Source organism: Musa acuminata, chromosome BXJ3-9 (genome assembly GCF_036884655.1).
Source record: "Musa acuminata AAA Group cultivar baxijiao chromosome BXJ3-9, Cavendish_Baxijiao_AAA, whole genome shotgun sequence".
NCBI classification, from domain to species: Eukaryota; Viridiplantae; Streptophyta; class Magnoliopsida; order Zingiberales; family Musaceae; genus Musa; species Musa acuminata.
Window position 1 is genome coordinate 10,466,326 of NC_088357.1, and position 20,230 is coordinate 10,486,555.

Sequence of the window (20,230 nt, forward strand, 5' to 3'; positions counted from 1 at the left end):
CTCCCCTTCTCATATCTTTATTCATCCATGTCATGTTCTATACTTCCTGTGTGTTATGAGTACTAGTATACAGTGCTCCTTGATTTAGCATGATGAGTACTAGTATAAATTAAGCCATGGAAGCTCTGTATAAGTGTAAGAAACAAAGGCAAATTTGATCTATTCAAAGCGTACCAGCTAGAAGTGAAGTGAGAGGAACTGGAAGCTGGAGGACTTGTCCTTACCGTGCAGGTTTACTTCATGAGATATTAACTTGGTTTGTATGCACTGTGTTGTTTTTACTGCAGTGGTCTGTATCTGTACCATCTGCATTGTCCCAAATCCGCGACGGAGCAAAGAAAACAGGAGACATCACAGTTATCAGAGGAAACAGGTAGCTCTATTAAACTACATCTGTGTCTGATTGGAAGTAGCAGAGTCTGTGGACACTAAGAACAGTCTTCTCCCTCTAAAAAATTGAATAAGAGAAGCCATCGAAACCCCTCCAAGCTCAGGAAAACGAAATTAAAATGACAAAAACACCCTTCAAAACAGGGATATTTACATCGATGGCCAGCCGCAGCTGACGGCGGACTCAGGAAACCGGCGACGGCTGGCGAGGCGCCGCAGGAGGGGCCTGTGAGCCCGGGGAAAAGGAGCGAGGCTTCGAGAAGAGGGCAGCGAAGGAGTTGGGCCGGTGGTCTGCTGCGGCAGGGGCAGTGTCAGTGGCGGCGGCGGAGTTGGAGTTGGTGGTGGTGGCGACGCGCTCGCAGGAAGGGCACATGGACAGGGTGGTGGCCGGGAGGTGCATGTAGAAAGGGTGGGAGGTCTTGAGGGCCCTCAGCTCCGCCACCTCCTTTTGGAGGCGGCGGTTTTCCTCCGTCAGCGTCTGGCAGCAACGCTTCAGGTACTCGCAGTCCACTTCCGTCTGCTTCAGCTTCGTCCTGCCAACAGTTGGAGCTGTAAGGATGAGCTTTCGGAGATGGCAAAAGGAATGAGGCATGGATAGCCATCACAAGGACGGGATTGCTTATTTGGTTCATGTGTATGGCGGAAGAGGAGTTTTGGATACCACAAGCTTAAGATTTGTCTGCCAAAAGCAGAGTCTTGAGCCAACATCTCAAGCATATGCGAAGACAGAACTCGATTCTGATGGGGAAACAAATGAATCGAGGAATGTGAGAAGGAAAAGAATACCTGGCTCTTCTGTTCTGAAACCAGACTTCCACTTGTCGAGGCCGCAGGTTGAGCTGCTTGGCCAGAGCGAGCTTCTGCTTCTGTAATGGAGAATCAAATATACGTGTAAAATGGGAGAACATTGCATCGTAAGTTTCAATTTTTATGCTAGATTTCGACGTTTTGAGGGATTTAACGAAGCTTGAAGTTGGAATTTGGGACAATAAAATTAGTATTTATGGGTGCGACATCTCTCACCGGGTTGAGGGTGTTGTGCTCCTTGAAGCTCTCCTCCAGAAAGGCGGACTGCTCCTTGGAGAGGCGGAGCTTCTTCCTGGCCAGCCCATTCTCCTCTTCGTCGCTCACCCTGGACGACGCCTTCTCCAGCGCCGCCGCTCCTCCTCCGCTTTCTTCCATTTCAACGCTGCATCGCAGGGCGGAGAAGCCCATCTGGAAGGACGAGACCGTGCTGTTCGGAGACGACGCCGCCGCTGCCGCCGTCCCTTCCTCCGCCTCCTCCGTGGATGGCGCCCGGTTCACATCGAACCCCCTCATCGAAGCATCCGAAGTTTCTACAAAAAATACAAATAGAAATTCAAACATAGAGCGAAATCCAACACATTTCCCTGGTATAAAAGCTCTATAAATTGGTTAAAGATGAGTTTTTTACGGCCTACTTTTATCCAGAACAACATATTTTCCTGAAGGGATACGCTTCACCTCCCTCGGAACAAAAACCAGTGGATAAGAATCTTGGACGGGTAAAGCTAATGAGAAACGGGGACAAAAAAGATTTCGCTGTTTTTATTCTTAGATTCAGTGTCTGAAATCTATATAAAGAACACAAGACTCCATTAAATACAGGTACATCGATCTCATCTCGGCTAAAAATATCGGGGGAAGAAGAGCAAACAGAAACCCCTACTTTATCACAGAGCCCTTACTGATTTCAGTCGCCCATGGGAACCGGAGCTGAGGAGAAGTCTGCGGGGGAACGGGCAGGAGAGGAAGAAGGTTAAGCTGCAGCGGTGGCTCAGAAGAACCTCTTTCCTCCCCCTCGTCTTTCCCCTCCTCTTCAGCCGCCGCCACCTCTTCCACCCTTCCATCCTCGTCCTGTTCCTCTTCGCCGCCACCAACCCTCAACCCCATCCCAAGCATCAGGCCCAACCCTCTGCCCCCCTTTGTCGTGACCGCCTTCTCCGCCGACCAGAACGGCCTCCCCGCCGGCGCCTCCCCCAACCTCAGTCCCAGCTCCATCTCACTCCACCACCGCTGCTCAACACTCACGAGGACGAAAAGAAGCAAGGGAGGAATGAGCAAAGGCTTTTCAGTTGAGTGGTTTTATAGATGCAGGGGGGCAGCGGCACCAGAAGCAGAAGCCCAACCTGGTTTGACCAGCATCGCTCCAGGGTTGACAAAACACACGTGACGCACATAAAGGAACGATGGCCCCATACAAATGCGGCAACATGAAAGAGAAAAAATGAAAACAAAAACAGATGCAGAAAACAATAATTACGTTAATCATCATTGGGCTCCATGTTTCTTTCCCTTTAGTATGTACAACCCACGATTGTATCAGAAAGCCAAATCCACATTTGCCACTGCTAATATATATACTTTTTCTCTTGCCTCTGACTGTTGCAGGGTAAGTCCACTGCTACATGGCTTCTATATATTAAACGACATTAACGCCCACTGTATATTAGACGTGAGATGAGATGTCATCAGCAGGTTTTCGATGTTAATTTTAGCTGGCAATTTGGCTATTCGTTGTTTTACTTGTGCGCGATGATAGGCTATGATTGCCGCTGCTATTTGCCGTGGGTGATGGGGATGATGGCTGTTCCTGGCCAATGATGTTTCTGTTGCATGGCTTGCATGTAAGAAATGCCTTCCGGGGCTGGTTATAATCATTGGCTTCTGTACATAAATCTAATAAACAATTTTCGTCACAGTCATTTCGAGGATGTCAACATATAGTAAGTTTGAAGATTCATTTATCGTTTTCATGGAGAAGATAACATGGTTTGTCATACTAAAAGTTGTACACCTATGATGAGTCGATCTGCAACAACAACATGAATTGGCATGCACTAGCATGCATGACTCGTGGAATTGTGTCGACATCAAAACGACCCTATTTTATTATTGTTATTATTCAAGCAAATAATTACTCCACGTCACTTGTCATGGTACGAATCGCGTCGCACTTTAAATAATTAAAGAAAGTAAAAAAGAATATGTACACTACAAGGACTGACGTGGATCAATCGATTCCTAATTGTTAGCCGAACGGACCGCGCAAGTGGTCCACGCACTACCGCAACCGCGTTTCACCGCATTGGTAGCTTACTGCAAGCAAAGCCAGTGTGACACCAGAGACCTCTCATGGCAACCTCGCTCGGCCATTATATGCTACACTCGCACCAGTTCGTGACGAGGTCACGTGCCATGCGACAGCACCATAAATGGGCGCCACCCATTTATGGAGCACCCGACGCGCCGTGTGCTGCATTTAATCCACCCTTCGATCATCCACCTGATCCCATCCTATCCCTACATTTATCGCCGGCTCGAGTAGGTACGCACATCGGTCGCCGTCGCCCCAGTCGAAAGGAACCACTCAATTATTGCCGCACCGAATTACACCAAATGAATTAGAGGTTTATTGCGGTCCGGTCGAGCGTCCGCATGAGTGAGTCACGTGGTTTGACCAGGCGGCCACCGACTGCAGCGGGTTAGGCGGAGATCACATCCGCCACGCTTCGATATCATTGCCATAATTGAAGACGTGCAACGGATCAAGACGACGCGGGTTCGTAAACGGGGACTTGACTTGGAGTCCCGTTACGAACGTAGCAGGAAACCGTTGCCTTCTGGTATCCGCCGGTGGCGTTATGAGGCGAGGAGCGGTCCCATCAGAGGTCTTTACTCGCCAAATCTTTGGGTGCGATCCTCACAGTAGCTTAAAGCTGTGATGGGATGGGAAACGATGGGCACGGCGATCTCTATGAGCCATGCACGCCTACAGGCCGTCGGATGGAGATCACACGGTGATGTTGCGACGGCCTTTACTCGTTTTAAATGCCGGGGGAAAGGGGAAGTCAAGTCTCCAGGGAATTGAAGTGTTGTGGGTAATAATTAAGTGGTAGAGGAGAAGAGGTGTTTATCTGGCAAAATCCGAGGTACTCACGCGCGTTGTACTTGATGCGAAAATATCATTTTATTATATTAGACATCTCCAGGGGCAAAATCCAAGCTTGATTGATGTCCTCGTCATTAACTATTCAAGCTGTTTCTTGGTATTGGATCTTTCCGAGAATTAACCAGTTCTCTACGTGACGGTCTTCAGAAAATAAAAGAAAAACAAAAAGAGGGGGAGGGCGAGTGGGAGTGGGGGAAAAGAAACTGGTGTCAGTGGAGGCCTCATAAAGTTGGATTAGTGTGACAATATCTGAGGAGATTTCTCAGATCGTTTTTGCTGTCTCCACAGCAATAGCCCGTATCTCTGCGACGTCGGTTCCGTATCTCCAACACATTATTGCTGCACGTCAAACCGCTGTCTTCTGTGCGGAAGCTACGACGAAGACCAAAGAATGCTGCGCCATATTGAATGGCGCGTTGCCATGTGAGCTCGCCCGTACATGTCTCCCGGCAGTGCTTGTTACGGACACGTGGCCCGAAGATGTTGGACGACTGGCGTGTGCGGAGTGTAGTCCCGAGGAGGGTATCACCGTCTGACCCCGGGGAGCGCCTGCGGCGAGGAGGGCATAGCTGTCTGCCTCGGGGAGACAGCCACCGGGCCGCAATCATTGGTACGGTCCGACGCCTCTTGGCCCCACCCCCACCCTCCGCACATCTCATCCGTCCGCTCGATGGACCCCGCCATGCCGCAATAATTGCACCCTGATTGATCCGCCCCGCCGGTCCCTGTTCCCGTCCTCTCACCTCGCCGTGACAGGACCGCGTGCCGGGGGGCGGTGGGGAACCGACGACCGATATGATCCCGATTCCCACCCGCGGCAGGCCTTCATCGTACACTGGAGACGTCACCGTCGGCCAGCGGGCCCCAGGCAAATATTGATCCCGTTGCTTCCGCCCCACGACACGCGCGTGACTGTCATGTGCGGCCCCGGTCAAAAGATGACTTCCCCCGCGTCAGTGGCGTGCTTGGACGTGGGTTCCACGCCTCCCCGTTCCCTCGAAGTATCGATCTCCGCCGTACATTCCCTGATGAACGGTTACGATTAACGAAGATCTCTCCGGCGTCCGATCCTCCGCTGATGACGTGCTTACTGGACACGTACCTGATACAGGAGTGCTCGTAACATGGAAACTGATAAGGAACAGTGGTAAGGTTTCCACGGTGTATTCGATGTCAGATGAAGCTGCCGTCTGGTCAAATCCGCCTCCCATATATGAGAGGAAGCAGAAGCAGCGTCAGTAGACCGGCGGGCTAAAGTCTAATTTGCAATGATTACGATCTCCTCCAAAAGTCTCCCCTGTCCCCACGAGTTTACCAAAGTGCCCTCCTGAGTAAACGGAGGGTCGAGATTGGAGAAGAGGATGAGATGAACGGTGGAGCAGAATCACTGGGCATTCGGTGATGGCTTGGGGAGTACTCCTTCTCAGACACACTTGTGATCTCTCGCCCTTGTCTGTCTCTCGTGTGGTCAATCATGGCACATGCTCCGAGCAATCATGCCCATTGCTGAGCTCAGGCAGCACTGCCACAGACATGACCCTTCTCTTCCTCTCTCTCTCTCTCTCTCTACTTATCTTCCCCTCTCTCCTACACTGTCAGACTCCATCATGATCATCCCCTTCTGTCGACGCGCGCGCTCTCTCTCTCTCTCTCTCTCTCTCTCTCTGCAGTGGGTGTTGATAGGCGACAGCTATGTTGGTATAGAGCAAGCAGCATTGATGGCTGGCCATCAAGTCTCGAGACCGCGATCAAGGTCACCGATGTATCTCATGATTCTGATGGGTAACATGAGACGAATTAGATCGATTGTAGCTAATCGTTCTACCTTTGGTTGTATTTCAAATCTCTTGAATGCGTAGAAATTTGTAACCAGACTGGTAACTGTGTCGCTACGTATACCAATAAAGTTTTTATGAATGTATTTTCAATTTATATTAATTAATAGAGAATAAATTATTGACCACATCTTATTAATAATATACATTTAATTTATTAGAAAAAGTAAGTTGAACTACAAATTTAATTGTCAAATTTTCGAAGTAAGGTGAACTATCAAAGACGCAAAAGGAAATCCGAGGTGGAAATGTCGTGATGTGTTGGTGCCTTGTCATCACAGTAAACACAAAATAAGAAGTAACACAGCGGAATAAGAGACAAATGAGATATGGAATGGTGATGTTGAGGAGTGCCTGTGGGTGTTCACATCGAAATTTTATCCTGGGAGATTTTATTCGCTCAAGTTTTTTTTTTTTTTTTTTTTTTTTTTTTCTAAATAAGCTGATCAGATTTATTTTAAGTACATCCTCTTTGTCTTTATCTCTCATTTTCTTTCTCATCTTCTTAATATTAGAAGGTTGAAGTTATATATATTAAATTTAATTCTTAAATATGTATATTTTTATTTATATTAAAATTATTTAATATATATATATATATATAATATATTATGTAATAATATAAAAATATAACAAAAAATAAAATGAGGAATATTGTATCTGTCCGAGAGTAATAAAAATTGTCCCTCATTTTTAGTCATATGGTTGATACCAATAGTTTGCTCTAGCAATTTTGAATAGTTTAATTATCGTCGATTTCTAATTTTAATATAGTATAGTTTCAAAAGGCTTAAATTCAATATATATAATTATGTGGGGTTGATCGGAGAATGTAGCATCTGGGAACTACTGCTACTACTACTACACAACACCATCATATTAATTATCCTTGAAATGTGCTTTGAAAATGTTATTCGTCAATGAGTGTACGCCTCTTTTTCTTCTTCTCTGTGGGCAACAACACACATCAAGATCAATGTGGAAAGTATCATTGCCGCATCCACACACACACACACACAGCAGGAGAGCATGTTGAGGAGGCAAAAGAAGACAGCGGCAGAGCAGGTTGGCAGTGTCATGCCATGCCATGCCCTCCACACCACCAGCACCCAAATCATGCCCTTTTCCATGCAGCAATCATGCCTCGAATGATGCCACTCACCATGAGTTGGGGGAGGAGGACAACTCCCTGCACCAACAAAGTTTCTCACATACTACGACTACATAACTTTGAGGAGGGACAGCCTCCCCTGTGTAAGCTACATGATGCTTGGGGGAGGGCATGCATCTTGCGATCATGTGGATCCCATAAAAGAAAAAGGAATGGGGTCCCCGCGGATTGGTGGGACCCAATCCAACCCACCTCACCTCACCCCTTCTTTATCTGTTCTCTTATTTTTCTTATTTTCTTTCCCACTCATTTCCCTTCTGTCATGAAGTAGTCAATGCAACAGTAAGTATGTAATTGGAAATAAAGGTCTCTTAGATGATTTTTATTAATTAAATTAATTAGCAATTTCAAAGTATCTTAAATTCGTTAAGCAAATTAAATTGAAAGAATAATGTTTATCGAAATGGATGACTCCATCTATGGGCCATTTCGGTGAATCAATGGACTCTGCAACTCGATTATCTGATATTTTTCACGCTAATGATCGAATTCGATTTTTGATGTTTTTCAATTCGATTGTAGATTTAATAACCATTCTCGCCCATCCGGTGATGCCGAGCACAAAATGGATGACACATCACGTACGTTTCGCTTAGTCTGTGTCAAGGTCACCATCATTTACCTCTCACTAAGAGAGGACGGCATGATTAGGGTTGCTCGTTGGGAGACAAAGATGATTTGATTTGGTCATAGTCCTCCAACCACAACAAATCATGATCACATCTCAAACGAGGCTTCAATGTTCAATTGGCACATCCACGATCCATGTATCACCGACACGATGATAACAACTTATTGGAACAATTGGAAGAATATGAATCGCATGCTCCATACATAATGATAGGTTGCATTATAGCTAGTCTTAGTCATAAAGATCTCACCAATAATAACAATAATAATAACATATAAAATGGATTAACATTCTTTGACTATTATGAAAAGGATTGTTCAAGCTAAACTCGAAAATCAAATAAAAAATGAACGAAGACTATAAATGATTTTATTTCGAGAGTACTTTATTTTGATTCGGTTAATTAGTTTAGATCAAATTAAATTAATTTTAATTTAAAAACGGATAGCCTCATCAATTTTATTATCTTAAGCTTTTAATCAATTTAAATCGATTAATCACGTTGGCCCAAAGGCCCAATTTAGCTCAATTTCAATTCCATAAATTCATAAATGACATAGCCCAATTTTATAAATATTATCTTTTCAACCTAATTGGATCAAGATTTTGGTTCAATTCAATCAAATGAAACTGGTTTAAATTATTTAAAATTATAAATCGATTAATCAAGCCAAATTAATCGATTTTAAATTCAATCAAATAAAACTGGTTAAGATCATCTTATCTTAATTAAATTGAATCGATTCTTTTCGAACCAATTTGAACACCTTAATTACAAAGATTAGACCAATTTATGTATCCTATGTACATTACTGAAAAGACAGACACAAATCATACCCACTTTTGTAGGAGTTGGGCGAATAATCCTAATGTGTACTCCATTAATTTCCTGTAAACTTCACGGGGCCATGTGTTTCTTGAATGCGTGGGCCCTATGTCCTTATTGGTTGGGCTGCACAGGTACGTAAAATGGCCCAAGTGGGTGAGGCCCGAAATCGAGCCTTTCTCTTCGACACGTGAGTTGCAGGTGATTCAACATTGAATTCGAGTTGATATATAAAAATAAGAAATATGGAAGGAGAACAATAGAAAAATAAAACAAAGATTAGTTTCCTTTTTTATTTCCCAAATCGTGGATTTAGTGATTTTTGTGACATACATGAAGAAGAAAATGCTACGAACCTTTGATGTCAGAAGAGCAATCTGGTTGGCCAATTTTGCTACATCTAATGAATATGATTGTATTTGGGGAAGAGTTTGCCGGATGAACTTTTTTTTTTTTTTTTTGGTTTGCTGGGACGCGAACTAATCATTTTTATTTTTTCTTAGTAAAGCTTGGTTATCTTCTTTAGCAGAAAAAGAAAAATGAAGTTTCTTTTTCCATCATTATCTTTCATTTCTTTCGATTTCATATTCGTTTCTTATCTGATTGTTTTCAAGCTTTCTTATGTACGAAAAATTTTCCATCTTAGTTTCTTAGATTCAATTATATAATATCAAACAATTGAATGGGATGTTATCATAATATCAACTAAGTTATTGTTGATATTTGTTGCAAGATAAATGATCACTATGAGTTAAACTCAATAGAATTTGATCAATCTTTTTTTTTTTTTTGTCATTAAGGCGAAAGATAATCATGTTTAATCTTATATTGAGATCTTATAAGCGATTATATTGCTCTTTTTTTTTTTAACTCATTCTAAAATAATAAAATATTACATGAATACATAAAACGAAGAATTCCTCGTGAATCCTTGCTTGCATCGATGATCATAAATGAGAACTTATCACAATCTCACAAAATAAATTGAAACTAATTTTCATTTAAAATATATCCCAAATCATCTTAAAAACGAAATTCTAAATCATTTTGATATTTAAAGAATATGACCAAATGAGATACTTATATGTAAAGCTTTTTTTAAAGGCAAAGTTTTATATATATATAAAGCTAAGTGGTGAAGACAACATTCGTTCTGTAGACCTCAATATCAATAGTAATGTATTTTTGGTTCAATATGATTTAATATTCGTCACGAAATAAACAAACAAATAAAATCTCAAAACCTTAATACTGTAATATATATCACAACAGTTGGTTGGTTAAAATCATGAAGGTATATATATTTTTTTTTTGGGTTTTCTTTATGAGGGGGTATAAATCATCTGCCCATTTGCTCGAAGTGTGGGCGAAAACAAAAAAAGAGATGCAATAAACCTTCCCTTTTGTTCGGTCTTATATGTTAAATTTAATATATATTATTAGAAAAAATTATGGTTGATGTCTAAGTCGATTTGATGTGATGCACACTTGAATATATAAGAATATTCGAAGTGGTGATCGAAGTAACTCCGAGTCAAAAGTGTTGATCTCCCAAAGCACCATCTATACTAAGATCGATGTCGGAAGAAATTTCTCGATTTAATCTCTTCGTTTTTAAGTTAGTCATCATTATTCTTTTTGAAAATAAGTTTTTCTTAGAAAGATAGCCCCAACTTAGTACCGAGGATTATCTTTTATATCTTGTCTTAGAGGAGACAAACCTATAACCCCTCCAACATCCTCCTTTTGACATTTTATCCAACAAGTGATACAAGGAAGATAGCTTCAAATGACATGTCTTGGACTTTTGTCCATACGAGCAAACTGGTGAGGATAATCTGGACCTTTTATCTTCCTCAATAGTTTTCACGTGATGCTTATTTGTCAAATGATAATTAATCATTAATATATCTTCTATCATATATTATCTTACTTTTTTTTATTCTTAATAATATAATAATATTTTTTTAATACTCTTCTAATCATCATCTCATATACAAAATTTTATCCGAGTCTATCATTTTTTATTGATGGAGACTATTATGATGGAATATGTGTGTGTTACGTTATCACTGATTGTTTTTGCAACGTAAACTTATTGCAATCGGGATGATAGAAATTCTTAGTATTATATGTGACATTATTCTTACCATTGACTGGCATTTGAAGGAAGCCATAAGTGAGCAAAAGAGCCCAATCTCGGAGCAAAATATCGTGGCACATAGACTCTTCAAGTTTCTAATATCAAGAAAATAGTTTTAAGTGCTCGTAGAATTTTCTTTCATGTGATATATATTTTTAAAAAAATATGAAATGATATTAAAAAAATAAGATTAAGATCCATTTCAATAGAAGAAATATTCGTCTGCATACGACAACACGATCATCCAATAAAAACAAATGTTCTTCAATAATTTAACCACATGAATATTAGTTTATTATAAAATTTTGAAAAATGTTTCGCATATATAATACAAAATGTTCTTCTTTCTTAAGCTCATAAAAAAAAGTTTTTTAGCCCACTATAAACGAGATTAGTTGCTACTTACTTGAAAATCTTACTTTCTATAATGAAACTAATTTGAAAGTAAGAGGAACATCATCATCGAATCCGATCTGATCTCGATCTTCATGTAGATAGATCGACTACCATGCTAATGCTTGAGTCTCTCGTTCAACCACATCAATCTTCCTATATGTGTGAACCGATACCGAGTAATTTAGACATCATCGACATCCACCACATTAGAGCATTGACCTACGTAAATTTTGATGTTTATCGGAACTTGGCTTTGGCTTTTACTCTTTTGCTCCGTTCAGCCTAGCTTTAGAAGTTAGGTAACATACCAGCCTAGTCTAAGAAGGTGAGCCTACGAGCTGTCTCTCTCTTTTGCTTACTCTGCCTACCAACACCAACTTCTCCCTTGCTCTATCCTATGTCACTTTAGCTGTGGCTACAGATTACACCGGAGCCGGATCAACTTCTTTCTTTATGTGTAGTATCTTTGCCTCCTCCTCCACCACCGACGCGATGTGGGCCAACTCGTGCCTCCACGGATGATGTGGGTAAAAGGAGACTCGTTACGGTGTGCTAAAAGCGGATCCAATTTGGTCTACTTAATCTTACATTTCACAATTCGTGATCGTTCGTTGACTCCGTCGATGGTTGGGACTAATATCTTATTCCCACAATTCGTGATCGTTCATTTATGTTGTGTTTCAGGACTTGAAGAGCTTCTCGATGGAACGCGAAATAGTTGCCGTAACTATTGGTTTCGTCAGTTTATGTTCCTTCGAACATATTGCTTGGGTTAGTTCGTGTTCCATTTTCAATCGAAAGTGGCAACGACATATATTGCTCGTCTCTACTGCTGTTGCTACTGTGTATTCGATGTCAAGAAAATATTAGATTATGTGATCCTTTTATAATTGAATAAGATATATAATATAATAATTAATTAGGTTCTGTTCAGATATTTTAGCCAATAAATGGGAGGAACTCACTGCTCTCACCTATAAAAATGACATGATGTTGAGGGATTTCAGTTTCTCCCAAAATCCATCACTCACAGTGGGGTCCTGTGAAAGAATAGAAAGAGAGGAGAAATGATCTATTCCTTACGCTCCTTGCTTTAGCAATCTTGGATTAAAGACGGTGCTTAGCAGATCAAACGAGATCTTTGAAGAGATGGCATCAAAAGGTATGTATCGTAATAATTTAGATCTATACACTTTGATTTCAATCCTAGTATATAAGATATTTTCACATTTCAGATATAGCATAATTATAGACTTTATGCTTACAGAAAAGACAGATATGGAACATATTTGTAAGTTGCACAAGGAAACAATATCTGCAGGACGAAATGAGATAGCAGATTTGTCAGTGTTTCCATTCCATTAACGAGACTAAAACCGACAAAGCCGAGGAATCATCTTTAGCAAGAGTTTAGTTGGATAGTCGATAGTGTGATGTTGTTGATGGGTACATAATATTGTCGTAAACACTCGAGGTTATATTTTTCTAGAAAGAGACTAACAAAAGTAGTATAAAATTTGTTTGTATGATAATAAGATTTGTATTCACACTATTTTTAAATTTATATCGTAATAAGGTATTAAAAAGTCGAGAAATTAGGATCGTAACCCTAAAAAAAAGAAAAGATTTGTCATGAATATATCCGATTTGATCAATTGCTAAAGTCACAAAATTTGTTCACCTAGAATTAATTCTATAAGAATACACCTAAGGATCTTTTTATAATGTGATGGACGATCGATCGTTCAATGAAGGCTATAGTAAATATTAGGAATGATTTCTGTATCATTAAAACAATGAATGGACTATGAAATATGTGTCATATTCAGATGATTATAAAATGACGATTTGATTTATTGAGTCAATATTCATATCAACACTATATCAACACTATGTAGCTTGTGGGGTGAGTCAAAATCCTTGTCGCACATTTCTAATCTCAAACAAATAGAAGCAACATGTCAACAAATATGTCATTCCTCCCGTATCAACAATATATATATATATATATATATATATATATATATATATATATATATATATATATATATATATATATATATATATATATATATATTGTTAAAATAAATTCAAAGTTGTTAACAAATTTAGACCTTTTATGGCAAAAGTAATGTGGTTGATTTATCGGCACCACTACCGTTTTATACATGACATCTCATCTACACATTGTTGAGTCATCTAGTCAATGTGTGGAAGTCATTTTAACGACATTCTATTACTATCTTATTCTCGTATAATTATATCTCATAAATGCTAATCGTAGGAAAATAAGCATGGGCGATTTTTATGGATCCATTATCGTACAAACAATGTAGTAAATGGTGTAACAACATGAGCATAATGATCTAGCACTGACCGATAAGAGGTCTAACTAGTGTAATGGACGAGTATAATGGCTCAACATTAGTGAAAGATTATTATGATAATTTCTTATATTTATGTTACCATATCACTATATTAATATTGTTCATACACTCAACACATATAGAACAATTTAAATCTGACTTTTGTTTGATTAGGTTGCTGATTTAAATATCGAAAATATATTTTTAAAAATACTCCCGATACAGTGGGGTTTAGATGTCTAACTCAATAAGTTCTACCTTGACTTAGACTTGAAAAAGGATTAAACAGGATTCGAATAGCCAAAATCTGATCAAACACAAGCTATAGCATGTGTTACCATTGATAGGCATCTCAAAGTTGTGGTCCGGTTGCATAATATTTTCTTTGGGAGTTAATTTTCTAATGATCTTACTAATGACACAAGAAACAATAAATGTTGATGAACTCCTTCATGTTCATAAGCTATTACTTGTGATGCTTCTCCTGAGTGAATAGTGGCAACGCGTATGGATATTAAGTCACGCGATCGACGGGATACTTGAATCACAACGAAAGATACGAGTGAAGACACACATCACATATGGCGGAGAAGACATCCCGTCCCTCCACCTCAACACGATCGACGAACAGCCTTTAAATGAGACGTCTTCGTGTGGACGTGCAAACCGTACGCCCACGAGGGTCCCACCTCTCTCTCCGTCGGCCAAATTTCCCCTCTCACCTGCAGTTGTTGCGCCGCACATACATCACCGCCGCCAGCCGGTTTCGCCGGTGGAAGATCCCGCACCCCCACCCCCACCCCCCGACCGCACGTGCCGCACGTTGAAGGGCGCACTTTGTTGTTTATTGCTGTGGTTATCTACTAATAAAAACTCTTCCACGCATCTAATCCAAGGAATAAATATGTTGACAGCTAAAAGGGGCAGCACTCGGCCATTGGTGAAGGAAAAGGAATAGCCCCTCTTTAATACACATATATCGCCGCTTGAGAGGAGGAATGGGGGGTTTGCACTGTCCAAAATCCACTCCACCCTTCCCTTCTCTCTCTCTCTCTCTCCTCAGCCACCCATCTCTTTTCCTCTCCCAATCCCATCCACCATGAGGATCCGGAAGAGGCCAAATCCCTTCCCTCCTCCTCCTCTGTTTCCAGATCCATCAGTCCACTTCCATCCAGCAGATGGGGAAGATGGAAGGAAGGACAGTAACGGAGGAGATCGTGGGAGAGGTAGAGAGAGGTTGCACTCTGATGCGGATCTGGAAATAGACAACCTCGACATGAGGCCTCCTCAGGTTCCTCCTACTTGTGAGCCCCGTCGCATGTCAAACGGAAGCAGCAGGAAAGCCACTGTTTCTGCGCATCGGACCAACCTTGGTCGTGTGCAGGTACTTGTTCACCTTCACAACCTTCCTCTTTCCCTACTCTTAAGTTTGTTCCTCGCTGCTGCTGGTGCTGCTTTTCTTAGATCCCCTTGTGTGTCCTGTGGCCCTGATGGGTGCAATGTGATGGATGCTTTGTTTGGGATTTGTTGCAGGGGTTGAGAAAGAAAGCCAAGGAGGAGGATGGGATGGTGGATACCAGCAACAGATGGGATGCCGAGGTCAATAGTAACTCGAGGTCGGTAAATATTTGCCCCCACAAAATGGAGGTTAAGCGCATCCCAAGTATTTTTGCTTCTACCATGCATGCCAGGTTGACCCATTATGACAACCCGACCACCATCCCGACCACCATCTTCATCTAATCATGCACCCATCCACGCACCAACACTGTCTCTCTCACACTCACACACACAACATCTCCACCTCTTTCGGTTTTCAATGTGGTAGTATTCCGCTACTGACAAACTAGTGGTATCTCATTGCACAAGCATGAAGAGTTATTCAGAATGGCCTAATGGTGTGATGATGTCGGGGAAAGGAGGTGTTGTGATGCGCGATGTCTTTAATCTTTTTTCTGTGGATCACTAGCAGCTCAAGTGCACCGGTGTCGGCAGCGGAACAGGTTGGAGACACGGCATTCTTGGCGAAGAAAAAGAGAGGAGAAAATGACTATGGGTGTGGGAATAGAGGATCGGAAGATACGCTAGAGGAGAAAGAGAAGAAGCCCAAGGGGAGGGGGAGGGCGAAGATGCGCAACTCCTCAGTAGATAACAGTGCTTGCAGTAGAGTTAATGGGAGTGATCATGCGAGACGCGAAAGTGAGGTCAAGGAGGAGGAAGACGAACCGATGAACGGTAATGTGCCAAATGGGAAGAAGAGGAGGAGCCCCGCAGTGCTGATGGAGGGGTCGCGGTGCAGCCGGGTGAACGGGAGGGGGTGGCGGTGCTGCCAGCAGACGCTCGTCGGCTACTCTCTTTGCGAGCACCATCTGGGGAAGGGAAGGCTGAGGAGCATGACCAGCGTGCGAGGCCAATTGGGCACCAGCACTGCTAGGTCCAAGAGAAGCTCCGGGGGAACCACAACGATCCCGGAGGAGGAGGAGGAGGAGAAGGAGAAACTATGGCCGCAGCAATATAATGCCGGTGAGATCAAAATGGAAGAAGATAACGAGAAGGCGTCAACTCTGAAGAGAAAGAAGATCGGCATGGTTAAGGCTCGAACGATCAGCAGCTTGCTCGACGAAACCAATCGTCCGATGCCATCTTTACTGTCTCAGCCTCCACAAGTTGCATTCATGCAGACGCTCGATGGTCGCGAGGCAATGGTGTGAGATCAAACAGGCAAAACCAAAGGAAGAAAGAAGCACTGATGCTTGGACGACTAATCTGCTGCATTTTTTTTGTTGTATTCTCTCGCTTCCTTTCCAACTTCTGCAAACAGACTTTGAACTTCGTCTCCACCAAGGAACATCGTCGCATGTTTTGTGAAACACATCTTTATCTGATTGCAAGTTCTAATACATGGGTTTATTAGGTCATGGCTGTTGATGGGTGCAACTCCTGGCAACTGGGCTGTCGCAGTGACATAGTACGATCTATATAGGGACAGCGTGGAATTATGAGAAGGCACAAGACCAAGGCATCTTTGGTAGCTGTAGGAGGGTTGTCTTGACGCAGAAACAAGTGGGCAGTTCCGGTCTTTATTTCCACCGGGGGCAGCAGGTGTTTGATTTTTCTTTGTCAAGACACTAATTAACTTGGTGGGGGGAAGGATAGCGTGTGAGCCACAGCAACGCACACTGTGGCTATCTGTACTAAGCTCACTCTGCGGGCCTTATGTGCATTTCATTTAGTGGGTATTTGTGATGGACATTGCTCATGATATGGTAGTCTGCGACCCCACACAGGGATCAATCTGTCCTTTTCGTTTTGTGGGGGGGGGGGGGGTCTGTGTGTGTGTCTGGGAGCTGTGATTATTTCGAGGATTAAACTCCACCCACTCGTTCACAGTTCAATTTTGTGTGGAGTGCTCCTGTGGGCCCGGAGACCTAACCAGTGCCCGCCTGTGCCCCTCTCGACCGGGCATCGCAGTCATAATTGGATGTTACCGGAGTCGAACGGGAAAGTGATCCGGTCAAACGTTCAGTCACCGATCGAACTGATGGGTCAACAATATCGTATGTTTAATTGAAAATATTCTAAAATATATTAAAGACATTAAAATTATATAATAAAAATCTAAAAATATTTTATATAAATTTTAAAATATATTAGATAATTTAAAATTATATTTCTTGAAAATATTCACATTTCGAGTATTTTTCAGTCAGTATCCTCATTTTATTTTGTTCTCGAATAGTATCTCTAATTTATAAAATACTCAGATTGTAACGAGAAATTTATTTCTCCTATTACAGTATTTGGCCATCGCAATAAAAAAATACTATAAAGCCTACTTTAAAACACTGTAAATGAGTCAAATAAAATCAAAATATACTAGAAATCATTTGATATATTTAAATAGGCATTTAAAATAGTTTAGGAATGACATCACCTAAATAAAAATAAAAAAATTAGTTTGTTATAGTACTTTGGTCACCATGATAAATACACTATAAGACATACTCAAAGATAATGTAAACAATTTAAATGAACTCATAATCTCAATCAAATCAATTATAATTCTAAATATATAGTACTATAATGATTTACAAACAATGATAACAAAAAAGACCTCAATAAATTAATATAAATACTATTAAAAATACTATAAACGAGTCCAATGAATACATTATAATTATTTAAGTAAAAATAGGAAAAAAAATGTTGATAGAAACTTTTTTTAGGGTTATTTTAGGTTTTTTTGAATTAGGAATACCTTTTGAAAAAAAAACAAAAGAGGGATACATTTTGAAAAATAAAAAAAAATATGAATATTTTCTAAGAAAAATATCCTAGTAAAAATTTAAAATATTAAAATTAATTAAAAAATATATAAATGATAATATCAATCAACATTATAAACATAAACGTTGGTTACGATTATGCTAAACCAGATCGATTTTAATTTATTTCTCCGTCAACCCTAATTTTATGATCGACATAAATATCCTATTAAATAAATAATAATTAAGATTTAAGTAAAGAATATTTAAATAATCTTTCATTATATTACAAAGCTAGATCAATTTTATATAAACTGAATTTAGATATATTTTAAGTTGGTTTTGTTAGGATTGAGCACTAAGAGGGGGAGTGAATTAGTGCTATAATAATTTTAATCAATTTTAAAGTTCAATCGATAAATCCAAAACGTGAATAATCGAAAGTCCAAGTAAGGGTTGCAAGTAAAGAAATTAGTAACTAATAGCAAATCAAGATAAGAGAAGAAGTACAAATCGGTTCGGTCTTCCCGACCTATGTCAACTCTTGATTCCTTTTTCCTTGAGGCCATCGGCTTTCAATACCGATCTTTTTTCCAATGAGCGAAGATCAACTACCATTGTTACAACTCTTCTTCTTTTAATAGGCTTAGGAGAGAATCTTCACACTCACTCTTTCACAAGAGACATTACCTTCTACAACTTAGAGTCACCTCTAAACTTAGAGGAAAAGACTCAAACAATGCTCAAAGGGAGTTTATAATACTTTTGTGTTCAAGAATTAGTGCTCCATAAAGCAAGCATGAGTGGAGTATTTATAGACTTTAAAAGGTTTCAAGAATAAATAAAAAATTTAAATATCTAAATTTCGGGGTACTAACAATACTACTGCGGGCATTGGGAGGTACCACTATGCGACACTACTGTTGAAACCATCGAAAAAACACAAATAATGTTTTTCAGCTGACACAACTGGTACTATCACATGAGCTTGATGGTACCACCACTTAAGCTTGATTTAGATTACTAATTTGGCCTTTTACTAGGCCTAGTTCGACCTTGGTTCAAGCCTAATGGGTTACTTAACAAGTTGGTATAGTTTTAACTCAATACCAACTCAATTTGACCCAAAAAGATTTCGATCATGACTTTACAAATTTAATCATATATCCAACATAATTATGAAGCTTTCAGCACGTTGTATGTTATTTAGGTATATCGTTCAATCTTTCAGCACTTCATCCAAATCTTCGGTATACCATCATTTCCTTCAATATATCACCCAATCTATCGGCATATTGACTTCCCCATGACATCCTCTCTTTGGGCGTAATATCTGATCTTTTCGACATGATGCCCAAACTTATAGTATGGAGCCTAATCTTCAACACGTTGACTAATCCTTGGGCCTAACGTCCAATTTTTTACATAATATTTTTCTGGCCCAATGATTCTCCTACTTCGATAATTTACCCTTTGATGGTTCGAGTGTATGATCGAAGTATTTTTTATATTATTTATCTCAAAGAAAGCATACGAATCTCTCATTCCCTCCGATGTCCGAAGATGTATTACCGGTGATTAAGTTCGGAGATTGGAGTGGCCGACACAATTTAGCAGTCAATTTAATCCACATCACTCTGCTCGTCCCTCTTCTTATCCTACTTGGTTGTGACCTAATGTCTAAATAACGTGTTGAAAGTTGAATCGAAAACTTAATTAGGTTCATGGAAAGATGAAAATTATCTCCATAATGCTATTTGCAGTCAAACGAAATTATTTAACTTTGTTACTTTGGATTTGAAGTTTGCACGACAAAGATCCATTAAGAAACACACAATCAGAACATTTAGGTTATCTTAAAAATTAAGGCATGTACTAGTAAAATCAATCAACATAATGATCATGAAAATTTTGGAGATTTGCTATTAAAATGCTATAATCCAAATGTTCAATACTAATTGAGTCATGGCAATGAACGAAGGAGATTGCGCCTAAAAATCTGCCATTTTGGTTATTAATCCCATCTCTTCCATTGATTGTTCACCTCTAAGCAACATTCTCTTCCGTTAAACAACTAGAGATCATGGAAACTCGGTAATCAAGTGAGCCAAAAGTGAGTTTAAATATCTAATTGAGGTTAACTTTAAATCAACGTAACACAATAGCCAATCAAAATCCTACCAAATGTCATCCCTACTAACTATGACTTCGAGTTCGGTGATGAACCGTAAGGC

At 40.4% G+C, this 20,230-nt stretch overlaps 2 protein-coding genes across 3 annotated transcripts; one reads left to right on the forward strand and one right to left on the reverse strand.

Annotated features, from left to right (window-relative positions):
- Window positions 1–357: 357 nt before the first annotated feature.
- On the reverse strand, window positions 358–2,463 carry LOC135649201 (homeobox-leucine zipper protein HOX11-like). The gene is made up of 4 exons (XM_065167378.1): window positions 2,100–2,463; window positions 1,414–1,727; window positions 1,177–1,256; window positions 358–923 (listed from the first exon to the last, which is right to left on the reverse strand). Exons 1-4 carry the CDS (start codon window positions 2,410–2,412, stop codon window positions 575–577), a joined length of 1,056 nt encoding a protein of 351 aa, XP_065023450.1. The 5' UTR covers window positions 2,413–2,463; the 3' UTR covers window positions 358–574.
- A 12,229-nt stretch (window positions 2,464–14,692) lies between these two features.
- LOC103998025 (uncharacterized) lies at window positions 14,693–16,603 on the forward strand. 2 transcript variants are annotated; one of them, XM_009419389.3, is made up of 3 exons: window positions 14,693–15,115; window positions 15,265–15,347; window positions 15,701–16,603. In XM_009419389.3, exons 1-3 carry the CDS (start codon window positions 14,831–14,833, stop codon window positions 16,440–16,442), a joined length of 1,110 nt encoding a protein of 369 aa, XP_009417664.2. In that variant the 5' UTR covers window positions 14,693–14,830; the 3' UTR covers window positions 16,443–16,603. The 2 variants fall into 2 exon arrangements, with proteins under 2 accessions (XP_009417664.2, XP_009417665.2); XM_009419390.3 differs by having other exon boundaries at window positions 14,694–15,115; window positions 15,704–16,603.
- The last annotated feature ends 3,627 nt before the right edge of the window (window positions 16,604–20,230 follow it).

Coding starts and splice junctions, on each gene's coding strand:
- LOC135649201 (XM_065167378.1), bottom strand. CDS start 2,412: ATGGAGCTGGGACTGAGGTTGGGGGAGGCGCCGGCGGGGAGGCCGTTC. Junction 1,257..1,413: donor AGCACAACACCCTCAACCCG/GTGAGAGATGTC, acceptor TCTCCATTACAG/AAGCAGAAGCTCGCTCTGGC. Junction 924..1,176: donor TTTCAGAACAGAAGAGCCAG/GTATTCTTTTCC, acceptor AACTGTTGGCAG/GACGAAGCTGAAGCAGACGG.
- LOC103998025 (XM_009419389.3), top strand. CDS start 14,831: ATGAGGATCCGGAAGAGGCCAAATCCCTTCCCTCCTCCTCCTCTGTTT. Junction 15,116..15,264: donor CCAACCTTGGTCGTGTGCAG/GTACTTGTTCAC, acceptor GATTTGTTGCAG/GGGTTGAGAAAGAAAGCCAA. Junction 15,348..15,700: donor GAGGTCAATAGTAACTCGAG/GTCGGTAAATAT, acceptor GTGGATCACTAG/CAGCTCAAGTGCACCGGTGT.